The sequence below is a fragment of the Erpetoichthys calabaricus genome, chromosome 2, assembly GCF_900747795.2.
Source record: "Erpetoichthys calabaricus chromosome 2, fErpCal1.3, whole genome shotgun sequence".
Classification (NCBI taxonomy): Eukaryota; Metazoa; Chordata; class Cladistia; order Polypteriformes; family Polypteridae; genus Erpetoichthys; species Erpetoichthys calabaricus.
This window is the reverse complement of record NC_041395.2, coordinates 119,887,715-119,907,448: the sequence shown is the minus strand read 5'-3', so window position 1 is coordinate 119,907,448 and position 19,734 is coordinate 119,887,715. Positions and strand designations below refer to the sequence as shown.

Sequence of the window (19,734 nt, the reverse complement as noted above, 5' to 3'; positions counted from 1 at the left end):
AGCATAAAGCACAAGTTCTGTCTCTTCCACAATTCACTTCACAATACCTCTCCTTTCACCCCACTGCACTTCTCTCCTCCAGTTGAATGTTGCCTCCCTTCCTCCCCGGTCCGACTTTTTTGGACAAGGGAGTGTGGTTCTTTTAATTGAGGACCCCAGTGTACTTCCAGTGCCAGGGCTGCTGGCCGCTGGAATTACTTAAAGGTCATATGGAAGTTCAATATAGTAGGCTGTGCATGTCCCTGCAGCGCCTTCTTGCGGCACCTATGGTCTCCAGCATGGCTGTGTTGCCGGACTACAACTACCACAGATATGAAGGGCTTCTGGCATCTAGCGTCTGGGGGGAATAATCTCCCCTCAGAGACAGTCCTTCCCTGTCCTCTTTTAACCCAGCCAGGGAAGGTATTAAGCACATGTCTGGTCAGGGGCTTCCCACCTGGGTAACAAGCCATCTCCTCCAGCGGGGATGTCCAACAATCCATTAGGTCAGCCTTGTCCAGGTGCCTTGTTCAAGTGTTTGCTTGATAAAAATAATCATGTTCAGTCTTATAACATGACATCAGTTCAACTTATTCATCTCTCTTATGATGACCCTCTTGAGGTATGATGTCATTTATGGACTTCACTCATTTCATGTAAAACAGATTTAGCAAAGACGAGTACATAAATATACAGGCTAATGCAGTTAAAGTGTAATAAAACTTAATAATCGGCAGATTTTCCATTTATAATGTTAAAAGACATTATTCATTGGCACCAAGAACTGCAATTTTTCCTACGGCTCATCACTTAATTATCACTCTTTGACATAATGTCTGCTTTCACATTTTATTACTGTTCAAAGGTGAAGATATAGGCAGAAGAGAAAAACTGTTAAGTCACAATGACAAAATATGCAAAATTCATCTTAGTGCGTCTTTCTTAAATTATTATAATATAAATAATACCTTCGGGAAGGACAGCATGTAGGTGCAATAGCCAGTACTGCTGACTCGCAAATCCAAAGGCTATGATCAAAATCTGACACAGTCTCTGCAAATTCTCCCTGCACCCATCTGGGTTTTTCAGCAATCTGGTTACAACACTTTCAACTTTGGAAGATGACACACCGTAAGCTAGCTGTTGTGCTCTACATTAAAGTTCTCCAACAAATGTTGGTTACAAAATATCAATTGATTGATTTATTGATCAGAGAGTGGGAATGTGTTAATGTGTGCAATCACGGGTGATTTCTGAGTGAATGACTGGCGTTGCTTTTACAAGTGAAGTGCTCAACTGCTTTTGATTTGTGGTCACATCTGAGGTGTCAATTTGACCGGTCAACATAAAGTAAAAATTAGGGGGTTGTTGTCAGCTTCCTTTAATCAAATGTTTAATGTACACGTGTATAGAAACACATAATCCTGTAGTTTTTATTAGCCCTTAAAATGTTATAATATTGTATTGTATCTTGTTACTTTGGCCTGCATTTTGTGAGGCTGAAATTTGGTAAAAATACTTTTTAAAAAAATGCAAAGCTGACACACTTTAATTAGCTTAGCTGCCTCGAAAGCTTGCATTTGTAATCTATTTAGTTAGCCAATAAAAGGTGTCATTTCACCCTACTGTCTCCTGTATCAATGCATAAGGGAAAAATTGTTTTGGGATTAATAGCCCAGCTTAATTTACAAAACTGTTATGAGATGTTGTCCTTTATGAATGCACCTTATCAAAGAAAGAAAGAAAAGAAAATACGGACTAGATGTTTCAGCTGTATTTTTTATTTCCTTTTCTTCACTATGTCCTCTTTTGCTTTACTTTTATTGTTAATAAAGCATTTGACTTTTACTTCTGACGGTTAATTGTAAAAATGCTCCCATATATACATAAATGCCAAAAAGAAATTAATTTGAAAAAAACAAAAAAAATTGGAGAAATACAGCCTGGTACGGTGACCAGAATCAATTCAATGTCCTCTTAGGTGTTTTGTAAATATAGTGTAACTATGAGTATTTTGCCTAGAAACAATAATTAAAATTATTATCTGAATTATACCTGTGTATTTCAGCGAGGTATTTAACTTCTCTACCATTTTTCATTAGGACTAAAAAAGGATGTAGCCACGAAAAGATGAAAAACATTTATTTCTGCACATTTACACAATATGCTAGTTTTAAAGTTTTCTGATAAGAATAAGAATGTTTTATTGCTGATCATATTTTTCCAGAAACAATCATCTTCCACGCAGGCAAGAGGCTTAAAACCGGCACAACTGTCAAATTTGGCCTTGTATGATAAAAATAGTCATACTTTTACATGCTTATTTTGGTATAAATAAATTAAATACATTTTAAAAATATGATTATTTACTCTATGTACATGTATTTTTAATTATATTGATTTAGGTCTATATGGTTAATGTATAAATGTAGTGTATATCTTATGACTAAGTTATAGCTCACAAAACCATTTTAAGTAAAACAAAAAATAGGAAAGATCTGTTCTAAATGCATTATATATTTTTCAGTAATCATTATCTTTGAACTGTAAATAAATATCATTTTACAAGTGATAACATTCCCAAGTCTGTTTAATCCAGTTGAGCAGGGGGCCAGAGCCAATCCGAGGAGCAATCGGGTGCAAGATGGGAAACACTTCTGAATAAATGAGACACCAGTCCATTGCAAAGTCTACCATCACACATCCACACTCACAACTAGATAGTTCAGAACTATCAGTTAACTTCAAATACACAGCTTTGGGTTGTGTGTGTGGTTGAACCAGTGTAATTAAAAAGAACCATGAAGTCAAGGGGAGGACATGCAAGCTGCACACAGATCAGCTCCACTCTTAGGATAGCTGACAGTGCTGACCACTGCACCACAATGCTTGCTTTGTTTCAACTTATCAATGTTTTTAACTTAACATCTGTATATTTCACTGTACCAATCATTAACTACCAAAATTATAATTGATAAGTCTTATAATACATGCAAGATATGAAGGAAAATTAAATTGTTTTATCCTTTTCTTGACCTGTTTATCCATTTCGGGCCTGTTGGGCCTGAACCAATTCTTTAGATGTACAGTAAGGAACAGGCCAATCTTGGAGAACTTGTCAGTCCGTGGCAGGGTACACTCACTCATACACACATTCACACTTAAACAAACCAGGCCAATTAGAAGTCACCAAATACCACAACATACATCTTGGAGATGTGGGAGTAAATATATATATATATATATATATATAAAAAAAAATTTAACGCGACACTATTTTACTCAAAAATGCACTAAAAAGTAAAATATAAATTAAAGTGAAAATTATAACTGGGCGGCACGGTGGCGCAGTGGTAGCGCTGCTGCCTCGCACTTGGGAGACCCGGGTTCGCTTCCCAGATCCTCCCTGCGTGGAGTTTGCATGTTCTCCCCGTGTCTGCGTGGGTTTCCTCCGGGTGCTCCGGTTTCCTCCCACAGTCCAAAGACATGCAGGTTAGGTGCATTGGCGATTCTAAATTGGCCATAGTGTGTGCTTGGTGTGTGGGTGTGTTTGTGTGTGTCCCGCTGAATCCGAACATAGGGTCATCGGGTCTGCTAGAGCCAATCCCAGCCAACACAGGGTGCAAGGCAGGAACCAATCCTGGGCAGGGCGCCAACCCACCACAGGACACACACACACTAGGGACAATTTAGGATTGCCAATGCACCTAACCTGCATGTCTTTCATGTAAAAAAAATTGAGAACTCAGAGAATGCTCAACTCAGAGATAATCTACACACACTACACAGACAAGGGCCGCCAATGCATGACTTTGGAGCTCTGAAGCAGCAGCACTAGCCACTACGTCACCATGCAGCTCCTGGATAGATACTTCACTTATCTTGTTTTATTTTATATGTTCATATTGGGGCTTGTTACTTTGTTAATTTAAATTTAAAGCCCCCAATAAAACTTTTTTTTTAATAAATTCCATATTTTCTTCTGAAATTTAGAGAGACCACCTATTTCCCTCACATTGATAAGTCACCTCTGCACTCAGGCTTGGTTATAGTATGGCATATGAGATACAGTACCTTGGCAGGCTAAAGAATGAGTGCTATAGACCACAAACAAAGTGATCAAGAGACCTACAGTATATGTCAATGCTCAGCTGCACATGTTAAAAACCTGCACATGTTGTGCAATTACAGGACAGAGGCTCTCTAACAATACCCACTGTACAGGATGAGCCTTGAGTTGCAGATGTGTCTGCTGGTCAAGGGGAGGGAGAGATATTATTTTACCAAGGCCTACTCTTTCCACATTTTCTGTTTCAGTTTATCACATTAATACTTACTCCATTATTATTTGTCATTCTTACTCTTCTGAGGATAGGATGAAGACATAGAAGTGCCCTTCTTCTAAAATCATTGGCTTGTCTCCTTCCCTACTGTAGATTCACTTTACATGTCCTAAGAAAACTGTAAAGCCAGTTAGACCCATCACATCCCACCCATCCTATATTCATCCTCTTTCTGTCTGATAAAGAGCTCAGGTTAATGAAGATTAAAGCTAGCTATAAGTGTATTATTCCATTATATTTTGAATAATATGTCTTTGTGTGTTTGCATTAAAGCTGTCATTTGTGGACTGTTAAGTAATGCTGATTAGTGCTGTCAATATGCTGTACATTTGTATTGATGTTTAATTAGTATGAGCTTCACCAAGTCAAATCCCATACCTCTGACTGGGGTCATAGCAATAAGGCATTTACTTTATATCTGTTAAGTGTTGCTAAATCTTTATATTTTGCTCTATCAAGCAAGAATACAGGTACAGTACATACAGTAAAGATTGCACTGAAGCAGAATACATTATTTATTGCATTAAGAATTTAATTAATTACCTCACTTAAGGATAACCTCTTGGAACAAAATGAAAAATATTTTATAAAAACTTGCTATAAAGTGAATAATATTAATGTTTTACACATAATAATGAAAGTATCATCCAACTTTGTATTTATTTATACGGTCATTTTTGTATTTTATTTAGTTTAAAGTTGACACAATAGGGGGTGGTTAGAAGAGTGAGCCCAGTCACTATATGTGTATAGGTTTTCCCATACTGTACATCCAAAAAATATGCAAGTTAAGGTGACTGATGACTCTGAATTGGTCCTATATTAATTATTGTGGGTGAGTACGAGTATGCCTTGTGATCAACTAGCATCTCATCCCCACTCCAAGTTTTTAATTTTACTTCCTATTTTATCCTATACAAATAAACATTTTAAATGGGGCTATCTAGTTATATACAGTAGCTCTTTTTTGGGTGGGTGCTAAGTAAGAAGTTTGATAGATTTTCTTTTCAAAGTACTGTAGACTATTGACATTACTGTGTTAGTTCCATTTTTTGATTGAATTTTGTTATGTTATAATATTGTGTCTCCTAATATAAGCATTAAAAAATAACTTTCAGATTATCATTCTGCTCCTTTGCCCATTATGAACAGTATAAGCGCCAGGTCCCTATGATCCTGTGATTTTAGTAAATGGATGTTAATGTATGGATATCCTGGGACACTAGGATTGAATTGAGCATGTTCAGCAGTTGGTCAGATGAATAGATTAATCATTACACATCAGTTATGGATACCTTGGAAAAAGAAAAAATAATCAGAAAATCGATAAAATTGCATTAGGTGCCATTTCAGACTGAGCAAATAAATTATTTTCTGCAAAAAGCCTAAGTGGGCATAGAATTCTGTTTTCTTCAGGATTCACGTTGTAGCAGAGTTATCCTCCTTATAGATGTCATTAAGCTTTTGATGTGCTGAATATTTGTAAATTCCATCTGTGAGGGCTTCTATGACCAAATAAATATGACATATATGGTGTGTATATACTATAATTAAGGGTGTGATAAAGACCACACATTCACTCATTTCTATCATGTTTCTCTTGTTTGCCCTGCAGTGGTGCTTAGGTGTTCTCAGTGGTTCTTCCTGTCTTTAGAAGAAGATCTCACAGATGCAGTAGTAGCAGTGTTACCAATGACAGCTCTGAGCCTGATACCATGTCATAACAATACAAACAAGAGGATTTCCATTTATGAACGTGCACTCCAGAGTGCCCAAGTAGGAGCCATGACTTAATAATAAGTGACTGCTTATGTTTATAAGTGAGCTGCAATCCTGCTGAGGTGTATCCAAGTGTCTACAATGTTACCAAAGAAGGGTTTATTTATCAGGAGCAGGAGGAGGAGAAGAAGGATTAGTAGAAGGGAAAGTGAAAGAAGAAAGAATGCAAGGCCCTGTGCAATGGCACCTTTGTACATAGTTTGGACTAGAGACATCTGTAACCATACCTGAGCAACCAGAGTGGCAGGATAGAGACACAAACACAAACGCTTCTTTAAGATATTTTTCTGCTCATATTGTTTCTTCAAGTTTGCTTCTAATTCTACAGTGCTAATATCCATGTTAGCAATGATGGTTTTAAGGTAGTGCCACTTAGCAAGCTCAGCCTAAGGGAAGGTGAGTTACCCGAAATGACCCACAAGTTTTTCCACATTTAGCCTCCCTGTACGTGGCATGGCTGGATGGTCAATACTAGGGTGACCATATTTTGATTTCCAAAAAAGAGGACGATCGGCACGGCCTCCAGACGAATTCAGACAAGCTTCTTGGTGGTTGATGAACATTATTTATTATACTTCAATGGTGCAGAATTAACCTCTGTAATAAAATAAAATGAAATCTGTAAAAACTTATAACAAAATAATAGCTCTATTAGACTCTTCAAATAAATAATTAAATATTGTTCTAAATATGAACTATTCTGTTCCAGCTTCAACAATATATCTCTTAAATGTAATAAAATAAATAACAGAAGAGTCTCACAAAGACAAAAAAACTTAAACAAAAAGAATCTAGACTTTTCATCTTTAGTTTTCTTCTTCATCCTGCTTCTCTTCTTCATCCTCCTTGTCAGCCCATCCATATTTTGCTGTAGAGCTGATCTTTCCTAGCAGTTTTCGATAGCTTAACAAATAAGCATGAAAGTCTTTGCAAGACATGTCTTTGAAGTTGTACTGAACTAGTAGAATCCCCTTTAGTGACTCTACGGTTCCTCTCCTTGGTCCACTGGCTTTGCATTAGTGAGAAAACCCTCTCAACATTTGCATTGTGAGAGGGAAGTGCAAAGACAAACTGTGCAGTTGTCAATAGCTCTGAGTAACATGCAATGCTTTTTGCCTTTTCAAAATATTTGGTCCACTTCTGGTGTACCTGCAGGCCACTGAACTCCTCATCATGGTTGCACGTTTCTGTGAATTTCCTCAGATTGGTGACCTGGTCAAAACACTTAACATCATCAACTGCCACCCCCTTCTCTCCAAGGTAACTGATGCATGCCTCAACATCATTCCAGTTTGGTGGCTCACTCAGATCCATCCACATGAATGTTGAGAACTCTTCCATGGGAGTCATCCACTTCTCCAGATACTCCAGACATGCACTGTACATGCCATGCACATCTGCACAGAACTGGTCACAGCCTTTGTCAAGTCCATCTTTGCGCTTCTGTGCCAGTAGTCCCTTAACTTTAAGGGACATGAAGTTGTTGCTCTTGCGTTGAAGAAGAATGGTATGTATATTGTTTAATATCTTCTTCACTTCCATAATGAACATGTTCTCCTGTTCCATTTCTTGAATGTGGGTGTGGAACACAGACATGAGTGTGTGCATGTGCCAAAGGTAGATTTCAGCAAAATCATTTTCAAAAAAACTCGAGTGCTATGGGTGGCTTTTGCTGAGACAGAAAATATGCCTTTAAAGCTGGAAACATCTGTAACATCCTCTCAATGCTTGGGAACAATGACAGCCACCTTGTCTTGCTGTGAGAGAGCATCCTTCTGTAATCAATCTCAACAAAATCACAATACTCCTTCAGGCTCTCAGTGCGCACAGTGTAAATGTGAAAGTACTGGTAGATTTTGAATATGATATTCTCAATGTCAATTTCTATTGTGCCTGCCCCATGGTGGGCACAATTATTCAATATGTGTGATGGGCAACCCACACCGATCAGAGTCTTGTTTTGCAGCAAACTCTTCAAATTTGCAAACACATTCTTTCCAGCTTCATCACGTCGGATTCCTCCAAAATTTGTGTTGCAATTGTCTCCAGTAAATGCAATGCATTTTTCCGACAGATTGTTTTTTGCCAGGGTTTCTGTGAGATATTTTGCAATGGTTTCTGCTGTCTCATTGGGCATGTCTTTAACTTCAATCAATTTTGTTTGCACGGCACCCTTCTTCCAGTCAAAATACTGGATTATGACTGGGAATATTTTCACTGCTCCGTGGTTACTCCCGTCTGTGGAAACACCACAGTACTGGATTTCTTTGAGTGCTTCATGAGTGATTTCAACAGAGTGGGGGGCTATAGCACCATTGACGATGGCTTCGGTCTTGGTGCGAGCACTACGAAACTTTTTTGCAATGTCAGAGTCAGGAAATGCCTTTTTAAGCAAAGTACTGGTGCAATCCATGGACCTGTAACTGTTGTGATGTTTCACTGTATGAAAAGCCATTGCACCTTCTGCTGCATTTACATCATCCTCTGTTTTTCCTGGTCTGACAAAAAACTCTGTCAACTTTGCAGATGAACTAGTCTCACCTCGCACAGCTTTTTTATGTTTCTCGGTGTCCATGAGGGCTTTCAGATCCCCAGCACCTTTATTGGATACCGAGACATATGTACCGGCTTTGCACACGGTGCACTCCGCCTCCCACTTGTCCCGACCGGGACGGTATGTGGGAAATTTTCTTTGCAGTTCATCGGTGAAGCTGCACTTACGCTTCGGCATTTACCCTGCTATACTGCTCCGCTCTCTGCTCGGCTCCCTGTATGTGTCTGTGTGTTTGCGCGCGCGGCGCAGACCTGCCCACAAGGCAGCCTCCCGGTAATTACGTCACGCAAAAAAGTAGTACCCTAGTATTGTGTGCAAAACGCCAGTCAATTTACGTACACGCGTAATGGTCCTATGAAAAACCGGACATTTTCGTGAATTTATAAAACCCGCCAGGACGCCCCGGACAGGACGTAAAAAGTGGACATGTCCGGGCAAAAGAGGACGCTTGGTCACCCTAGACTATTGTTTCTGATAATATGCTGCCAAAAATACTGTTCCTGTTCTGTTCCTCAGAGCTTGCTCTGCTTCTTTACTAGACTAGCACTGAACTTGGAACACAGATCTAAAGTCCAGTGGAATAACCACGGGCCCTGGAAATGTAGGGTATATATGCGGTAAATTGGCTATTTACCTTCAAGTTATATCCCCTCCAATGGAGTCTAAAATGAGAAGAGACCAAAAAAAATGTATTCCTAAGACAAGAAGAAGAATCTCTGCCTAGGAGACTGTCCCAGGGTAAATTCAAAGTGCCTATGAGACAGCTAACATTTACAGGTAATCCATGTCTGAAAGCTATTAAAAGGTTTCCAGTATGAATTAGTTTACTCTGAAGTCCTGTATAAAAATAGAACAGCATCCACTAGTGGTCACAATATGTGGTCCTTATTATTGCTTTTTTATTCTATTATTATTTTATTCTCAGCTCAATATAATTGTATTTTATAGTCTCTTTTGCACTTTGACGTGGTCTTTTGGCGAGGAGTGGCTGAGAAGTTTGTTCCAGCCATTGTGAGACACAGTGACTTTCTCACAATGTTTGGACGATGGTTCATTTTTAAACTGGCACCAAATTTCCATGTTCTCCTTGTTTGCTCTTGGAAGTCCAGTTATCTCTAACAATTCAAGAACATGGAGTTAAGTTGAACTGGCACTATGAGTTTGTATGTGTGCCTTGCAATCGACCTACCATCTGGAACAGATGATTGGCTGTTTACTTTTGCTCCTGTTCTCCACCTCCCTGTAGTTGGAAACATGAATGAATAGATGAATAAACAGAACTGATTTGAACTGAAATCCCCAATGGACAACACTGCTGCATCCTGTGTGAACTTTACATTGTCTTCTCATGTCTGTAGACTTTTAAGACATATGTGCTAATATAAAAACAAATCTAATAAGATCTAGCATTCATGATCTCCAGAAGACTAAGATAGTCTGAAATGGAAATGATTTCAAAAATGAGTGAATGAATGAAAGTTGCCTGCTATATAGTGATAATGAACACAACTATTACTAAATATTAAAAAATAAAGAAATATGAAAGCATATATACTGTAATTATGTGAATAATGAAAATGCAATATTCCCAAAATGTTAAAAAAGAACTGCACATCAGATGGAAAGATGTATAAAGAAAAACTAAAAATACCACATTCAAAAGAGGCAGAGGCTTATGCTTTTCTGAAAAAAATAGCATAGATTAGATTTTGATCTTATTTAAGCAGACTGAGAGCCAGTGTGATAAAAATAAGAGGGGGACTGGTCATCTATGTAAATGAGGAATGGGGCAAAATGGAGCATATTACAGTTAGAAGTGACTTTGGAACAAACAATGACAAATTTCTATCAGTTTGTGACTGGTTCCACTGGAGGAAATAACAAGCTGGACCTGCTGTAGTCAAATGTTAAAGATGCCTTTAAGTATAATCTACTTGCTCCTTTAGGCAAATCTCTCCAAAAAATTGATTCACCTTATTCCCAGCTACAAGCTTGTTATTAGACAGCAACAAGTTACCACCAGAATAGTGAGGAATACTGGAGGATGACATGGCTCTGAATTACTGCTTCAAAATGGTAGACTGGGCAATGATGTGCGAGTCAAATGGGGACAATTTTGAGGGACTCTGTCATTGCAGTAAAGACTAAATTAACTTCTCTGTCGACACAGTGGTACCCACAAAGACAAAGTACGTTGCTTTCCAAACAAGAAGCCCTGGATTACTAAGGAGGAAAAAGATCTTCTGAATGAGAAAAGGAATACATTCAAATCCTGTGACAAAGAGGCTCTGAAGGATGTACAGTGTTTGCTAAAGAAAAAGCTGAGTGAAGGAAAGGAAGAAAACAAACTCACTCAAAATAACATGAAGGGTGTCTGGAATGGACCGAGTATAATTATGGAACTCAAGAAGTCCAGGGCTCAGGTGCTAGAAGGAGATGTGGACAAAGCTAACACCCTGAACCAATTTTTGAATTGATATTCCCTCCAAATGCCACCTTCTTCCAATGACCAGTCTATTTTCACCATCTCTGCTACATCAACAACTCATAACAACACAAATGGAATGGCCAGTGATAAGTCCACCTCTGACCATCAGTGTGGACTGTCCATAACTGAAGACCAAGTAAGAAGACAACTGAGAATGCTATACACAGGAAAAGCTGTGGGACCAGACAGAGTCAGTCCTCATGTTCTTAATGTCTGTGCTGAAGAAATTTGTGATGTCCTCAGTCACCTGTTCAGTCTGTCCCTAAGGCTTCAGAAAGTACTGCTGCTGCATTGTTCTGTTCCAAAGAAGGCAGGTACCTCTATACCTAATGACCAGTGGCACATACGTCTCACATAATGAAGAGCTTGGAGAAAGAGTGGTCCTGGACTGTATGAGTCTTCTTGTGATAGACCACTGAGACCTGCTGCAGTTTGCCTATTGGACAAAGATTGGAGTGGGAGGGTGCAATTATCTTTCTCTTATTCTCACCCGGATAAAGCTGGCAGCCCTGTGAGGATGATGATTTTTTTTATTTATCCAGCACCTTCAACATTATCCAGTCATCCCTGCTAAGGATAAAATCAGACATAAGCAGGTGGATGAGCCTATGGAGTCCTGGATAATGGTCAATCTGTCGGGCACACCACAGTTTGTAAGACTCAAGGACTGTGCTTCTGAAAGAGTGTGAGCAACACTTGAGCACCACAAGGAGCAGTCCTTTCTCCCTTTCTCTTATTCTGAACACATCCGAATAAAAATAATACACTGTGTTATGTCACTTTCAGAAATTCTCAGACGATTCTGCACTTATTTAGTGAATTGGTAAATAGGATGTGACAGAGTATAGGTGTCAGGTGTAAAAGTTTGTTTCTTGGTGCAAAGACAATTGTCTGCATCTTAACATCAGCAAAACCAAGGAACTGGCTATTGACTTTTATTGTATCAAAGAGTCTCTATGACAGGTCACTATTCAGGGAGTGGATGCAGATGTGGTCCACTCCTACAAGTACTTGGGCGTCTAATTTAATGACAAGTTGGATTAGTCTCAGAATACAGAGGAACTATAAAAGATAGGGTAGAGCAGGCTCTTTTTTCTCAGGAGTTCCTTTAATGTGGAAAGTGACATTCTTCACAACTTCTATATCTCTTTGATATATGCTATGGTGTCCTGGGCTGGTAACATCACTTCAAGAAAGGCCCTCCAAATCAACAAGCTAATTAAAAGGGCAGGTTTAGTTATAGGACACACTCTGAAAACCCACGCCCTGGGGACAAATAAAGTTCTTTCTATCTATTTGAACATGAACAGATAATTAAATGCATGAGAATAGTATTGGGGTTGCTTACAAACCAGAGTTACAGTACCAGTGGCATTTTATTATTACTGTCATTGTTGACAGTGGCTCATGATGTTTATGGGGAACTTTGAAGAATACACTAGTCGATCTCCCATAGCCAACCTTATGTTGACTAGGAAATTGATGATACAGTATGCTAGTGGCCCAAGAATATGGAATCAATAAAACAAAATACATTTAATGAGGATTAAGAACAATATGGTTGGACACTCACTGTTGCAGAAAATACTTTTCATCTTGAGCATGTTCCAGATTGTTCTGCAGCCTTTTCAACTCATCCTAAAATACACAAAGGAAAAACAAAGACATTAAAGCTTGTACAAAACTGTGGCCTGACAATTTTAACTCTATCAAATGTATTCTGTTTCATTATATTCTTTAAACAGACCAACTCATTACACAGAGTCCTGGGGAGAGTAGCTCTGAAGGTGAGTCAGACCAAGGCTGGCTGACTGGGAGTTCAAGATTCCTGCTTGTACACGGCAATCAACTTTCAAGAAATTGAGGCCCAACTTATACACAAAGTCCTGTAGATTTAATCACATTTCAAGTATTACTTTGAATGTTTTTTAAATATATTCCATTTTCCCCTTTATTATAGCTCCTGCGTGTAATATTAAAGGGCCTGCAGAACAATTGGATTTCATTTTCATGCAGAAACCATTACCCTAAGGAATATGCTGCAGAGATACACTGTGTGATAAAAAAAAAAAAAAAAAAAACTGGGACATTTTTGGATTGAATCTGTGGCTTTACTTTTAGTGTGATTAATTTTAGACTTAGTACAAATTAGATGTAGGTGGAATATTACTCAACCAATATTTACTATTGCTGCAGTAGGATTCTGGCAACGGACTGACATCCCACCCAGGGTCGACTCCTGTCTTGGTCCCAATACAACAGGAATATTGTCTATCGCCTGTACCCCGAAATGAGTTTTATAGATTTGATAATAACACAAAATATAAAACTCTCAGACCAATTTACTCAAAATCAGGGATGCAGGGCGACGCAGCATATTGCTGCAGCATTAGACACAAGGCAAGAATCAACCTTGGAAGCCAGTCTATCACAGGGCTTATTTACATACTTAGTGACTCCCTCAGAGAGGGCATTAAGCTACAAACCCTTGGGATATGGAAGGTAAGACGAAGTACCCGGACAAACAACCATCCAGACACAGACTGCATCTGTGAACCACCACACCAGCAGATGTTCAACAGAATGTGTTTCATTCTTAACTCGTGTTGTGTAATTTTTCATAATTAATCTGGGAGAAGGATGAAGGAGCTGGTGGTACTTGTGATAGCATTAGTGATGTTGGAAATTGATTCAGGACTAAGGTGTTATTTTGTACTTGTCAGTCATTCACTTTTCTCAAATTTTGGATGCAGGTGCTAGTGAAGTCTTTTTTTTTATTCTTTAGCAAATTAGTGTTTTGGATACAAGCATCACAAATAAAATGACTATAGTTTTTACCAATAAGGTTTGAGATTTTTTTATACAACCTTAGATCATTACAATGGCTACCAGTTAAGTTTAAGACTGATATCAGACTCTTCCATCTTACATATAAAGCTTTAAATGGCACGGGCTCTACCTAATTGACAGAACTAATCAATGCATATGTACCGATTTGTGCCAGATCTTATAATCTCAAGGTGCCAGATCTTCTGATTAGCTGCATCTATGATTATTAGTCACTTGCTCAAAAATACTAGTGTACTAATATTTATGAGGTGTTACTCACCTTCCAATTCTTTTTCTGTTGTCAGTATACTATTGCAGCATATGGTGCCACTGCTACAGCACATTGGCCAAGCAGTTACGCCAAACCTTTGGATGTGATGCCAATGAGATAAATGACAAAAGGATTTAGTCGTCTTTTTTTACTGTCTAACATGAAATTATGGTAATGCAAAAGGCAGAACGGGACTTTGTCTGACTTTGACTGTGACATTGTCTGTTATAACAGGCCATATCTCAGTTATAATGGACTTTATTTTGTCACTACTTAATTATGTTAGGCAACCTGACATTTTTGTGTTTTAAGTGTGTTTAACATAATTTAAGTGTCCTTTGTTTTAGTTACTGCTACTGCATCAAAGTTGCTCTGACCCTGTATGCAGTAAAGAGAACTATAAAAAAATAAACTTTGTTGAACTGAACTGAATGACACAACCATTTTAAAATAATATTCTAAAGGGTAAAGTCCTTTCTCTTTAAAGGAGTTAAACACACCAACTCCCCCACTCACCCAGCTCACAGGAATACCGTTTTAGTCTTTTACCCATGCTCCATTTCACAATTTCTATGGGAAACACTAAACGGTGATTAACTTATAATTTATTTCCCATGCTGTGAGAATTTTTACACCATTTCTGACCATTTGTATCTGAATTTATTCTGCTCAAGTGCATTTCCAGCTGGAGGTTTGGGAATAATATGATGGATAACAACCTATGTGTTAATTTGCTGCTCTATTTGTACAGAAAGCAATTAAAGATTTTCTCAGATTTTTTTTTTTATGAAAAGCAAAAGAAATACAGTAGTTGAGTATTACATTGCTGTAAAAACAACCTAACTGCAAAACTCAGTTTCATTCTGAGCTCAGTTGAGCTATATAATACAAGGTAGTGAGAGATCAACAAAATCATTTCTGAATTCCTCTACTGGTAGACATCACATAGAAAATGCTCATAATAAAGTTCCCATTTTGAGGCCGATAACCCAGAAATCTCTCATAATCTGTGAACATAGCAATGTTATTTCTCTGATATCTCCATCCTGACATGAACATAGCAGGACACTCTATTTCTGGTGTTAATGTGCCAACTTCATTATAGGTCTTGTAAGTTTGGGGATAATATTGCAGATATCAGCCTCCCTATTGCTTTACTGCTTGCTTTTCAAAAGAATGCATTTCAAGATTATCCATCAATTATTGTGAAAATAAAATGTAAAGGTAACACATTAATTGAGCATTGTACCATTCCAAGTAAAATCTGATCACAAAACTCTGCTTTTTTTTCTGAGCTGAACTATAATGTACCATATGAAAATTTGTGCTCAGACAATAAGGTAGCTGTACCATCTCAAAGAGAAGAGATAGTCTTAAGAAAGAAGGACCAGGAAAGAAGACGGAGTAAACAAGACACTCAAGGATCAAAACCAGGAAGTCAAGCTGCTCTTTCGCCAAACGCAAAATGTCATTGCTTGAAAGTTATTACCCAAAATGTTTTTACACAAAGAAGTCACAAATGTTTTAGAAAATCATCCAGAAACTCTGAGGAGATGACCTTTTAACTCTTTAATTTAACCGACCCCCAATGTCATGACCTTTGTAACTAAGCCTCAGTCAACCAGGACACGCAGCATTACAATGGGATCACAAAATGGCAGCTTCCATAAACAAAACGGCATTAGAAATAATTTCAACAATGTTAAATTAACATCTAATATATAAATAAGCCTGTGAAATAGAACAATCCAACCAAAGAACCTCAGAATGGGTTATAAGCCACTTGGAGGAGCATGCAGGTGGCATTTCCCAATAAGAGACTTAAATTTTCCATAGGCCGACCTGATTTCCTTGGGTTCCTCAAACTACATCAGAGTTGTCATTTCAAGGCAGTTATTTACAATACATTTGACCAATCAGCTTCAAAGTTAGCCTCTTAACATCTTTAAGCAGGAAGTGGATGCACAAACTGCCAAACTATTTCACATCTCTCTTTATATTTCTTAATAACAAGAAAAATGTACTTACTTTAAAAAAAATTTAAATTATGACAGACTTTTTTTTTCTAAGCGTGGTATTGTATGCGCACTGGTGAGTGACAATGGAAGCGATATCACATTTTCTTCCAGTGAAGGATTCTGCATTTCTTTTTGTGCAGTCCTTCTTTCATGACATCAGAGGCTAACTTTAATGATGATTGGTAGAAAGTAAATAACTGTCCTGAAAGCATAATTGATGTATTTTCAAGAAAAACAGAAACCTGAGGAAATCAGATCCAGCATCTCCCTTATCTTTCCTTGCTTTGTGAAAGAAGCATACTTTGATACAGCAAAATGCTAAGTTCATTTTCCAGTTTATGAACAGAGCATCATCTGCAGCACCTTCTGCTAAATCATCTTTTCTCACCAATGACAAAGACTACCAATTTAAAAAATTAGAAAAAACTTTAGTCTTTATTCACTTTTCCAAACCAGCTTATTTAAGTTCACAAGCAACAAGATCTTGTCACTGAAGCAGCAGACGCCAGTCATACACAGGGCACTTAAACACATGCTTCACTTAAGTAGTTTTCTTGAGGTTTCTGCTGCTCAGATTTAAAATAATTCAAGATACAAAATTGGCTCACTATTGCTTTCTTTAAAAATTAACTGTACTTTTATTGTAGAACTAGCTTTGCTACCCATTTTATACAAGCTGAAATCTAAGTAATCAATTTTGATCTCAGAGTTAACATTTGCAGTGCAAAATCTATTTTTGAATGTATATAAATGGATTGTATTTGTCATTCCAACAGAGGGCACATCATAAACATTTGTAGTAATGCATCTGTTAAAATGACAGAGGCAGAGCAACTGGACAGACACACAGATACACAGACACTTGTCCTTTCATTTAGGCAGATAAGCTGAATTCTGTCTGTCCAGTAGTTACTCTCAGTTGGATGTATTCAGCATTAACATTTGCAGGGCAGTGTATCAGTCTGTTTGCTGTGTTATATGCCATTTGCTACAGAATTTGTAAAAGCAGTATTAATGTTTGTGATGCGCCATCTGTTGGATAACAGAAAAACAGCAACTGGATAAACACACAGGCAGACACACCAACACTTATCCTTTTATTAAGGTGTATTGTGGGTCACTGTGTCAGACCTCCACAAGCAAAACATTATGAAGGAATAGGAGTCAAACATCCAAGGTAAACACTGCATAATCATTTGGTGTGCATTTCAATTCTGTTTTTGCAGTGGTGCCCTACATATTGCTCTCCGGGGGAACCATGTACTCTTATGAAACCTTTTGCCACCCCTGGCAACAGCAGGATGTACCCTGTTGTTAGTTTGGTTCTTTAACTCACCCCTTTATGCTGCTCTATGTAGTATCCATCCGAGTATGGAATACATAGGATGATGCACAGAACAGGGATGTGTTATAAACACCTTTAAGATCAAGAAATGTTTAAAACAGGGCAGAAACATGAAAACATTGTAATGTGGGTCAGGCAAGAGATCAAAATACCAGAACACAGGAAGAGAACAAAATGATCTAATCCAAATCAACAACAACCACTCTTGTTCTTTTATCTGCCACTACTCAACAAAATGTTAGAATAAAGTAAGGGACCCAAAGCTATGTTTGCCAGCATTTTATATTAGGCAGAACACAATGACAAATACAAAATGGCTGTGATCAAGAAAATGAATACAAAATGGTGATGCGCAGTGAAACATTTCATACAAAATGGTACTCTGATAATGTCATCAAACATAAAGGTAAACAAAGTTCCCATAAAACTATTAGGATTAACTAGAATATGCCAAAATAGTACAACTACAACAACCTAAGAAAAACAAAACACATGCAAAGAGTGTGAAACTCCGCACAGGCAGTAACTTGCCAGTATGAAATTCATACCCCCTAGTGCCGTGACAGAGCATCTCTAACAAATATACCACTAGATGGTTGCAGTTTCTTTATAAGCATAACATAGCATTCTCAAACCCACATCATTCCAATTCAGGCTCACTGGAGGCCATAGTTTATCATAGCACAGTTGGATACAAGGCAGGAACCTTTGACAGGGCACCATTTCTTCAATGGATGAAGTTCAGCATACACCCATACTCACAGGGCCAACTTGATGTTGGCAGTTTACCTGGAATTGGAGATATGGAAAGAAAACCCACGCAAGCATGGGGAGAGAGCAGGCAGACTCCACAAAGACCAAGACCAGCCACAATTTTACAATGTACTCTGCTGAATTTGCGAGGCAGCTGCAATAACTACTAGGCTTTTATGTAATTACACTGAAATGACATCTCACAGCTTGGGTTCAAATTCTCATCTGGTTACTATCTACATGGAGCTTCTTCACTTCTTTTACATAAGTTATGTTTGGGCATAGGGTATAAGTGTTAGAATGTGAGGGGATTTTAAACATGCCCATTATGAGTGAGTGTGTGTGTATGTGCCCTCCTGATTGCCATCCTGTCCAGAACTGACTGTTGTCTTGCACCTAATGCTTCTAGGAAAAACTCTTGCCCCTCAGCCATAAAGAAAATGAATGAAGATTTGAATTACTATGAATGACTGATTAATTGAACAATGTGTTAATTTATTTTAGGATTAAGTACTGTATATGCACCTTTTATTAGACTTTGTACCTTCCACAAGTCTTCAAATAGAGAATTCAGAAAATTCCAGTGTAGCTATAAATTACAGGAGACGTCTGGCAGCACAGCAAACACCCCATTAAAAATAGAAACAAATAAAAAGAAACAGCTGTGAGCACAGTAGAAAACAAAGAATCTGGCATGGATACAAATGAGTCAAACAAAGGCTAGCAGAGGCATCACTCATCTGCATCAAACCCTCTGTTTGTGCTCCTTTAAAGCATTATTGTGTTAAAAGCTGTAACTTGTGCTTGGAAAACTGAGGAGGTAACAAACTGTAATTAAGGCGTACCAGAATTAAATACAAGCCATTCAAGGATGCAATCTGGCTTTAGTTTCAGATGCCGAAGAGTTGATTAATTCACTGAAGTGACTAAACTTCAACAGTAGAGGCGCTGTTGTCGATGACAGTGTGATAAATATGTGCAATTATACAGAGGCGTCAAGCAGATGTGCTCAAAATGTAAAAATTACAAAACTAGGTGTTTTTAGAGACTGCTATGGCAAAACACCACACATGTACTAAACCTTTACATTTTAAAGTACTTTAATGACTAATACTAGCAAAAAGCACTATACAAATATTTTTTATTATAGAACATTTTAAAGATGTGCTGTTAGTACTCATTTTACAGATGATACACTTTTTTCTTTAGCATTTAAAAACACTCCAATTATAGTTCCATGAATCACTGTGATAATGAGCTTCCTAACTTTCTTTCATCCATTCCCTTTCCTACCCAATTAACTAAAAAAATTAGGGTGCTAGAGTTTATACCAGCAGCTTTGTGCCCAAACTATGAATCCCTGCACCATGCATTA

The 19,734-nt window shown here is 38.0% G+C and overlaps 1 protein-coding gene across 2 annotated transcripts in view; it reads right to left on the bottom strand.

The window, feature by feature from the left end:
* Positions 1 to 19,734, bottom strand: part of schip1 (schwannomin interacting protein 1) — a 982,269-nt gene that overhangs the window by 656,750 nt on the left and 305,785 nt on the right. For both annotated transcript variants that reach the window (XM_028794440.2, XM_028794442.2), the window contains one exon: positions 12,717 to 12,781. In XM_028794440.2, the coding sequence (XP_028650273.1) occupies positions 12,717 to 12,781 (65 nt within the window). The remainder of the gene's footprint in view (positions 1 to 12,716; positions 12,782 to 19,734) is intronic.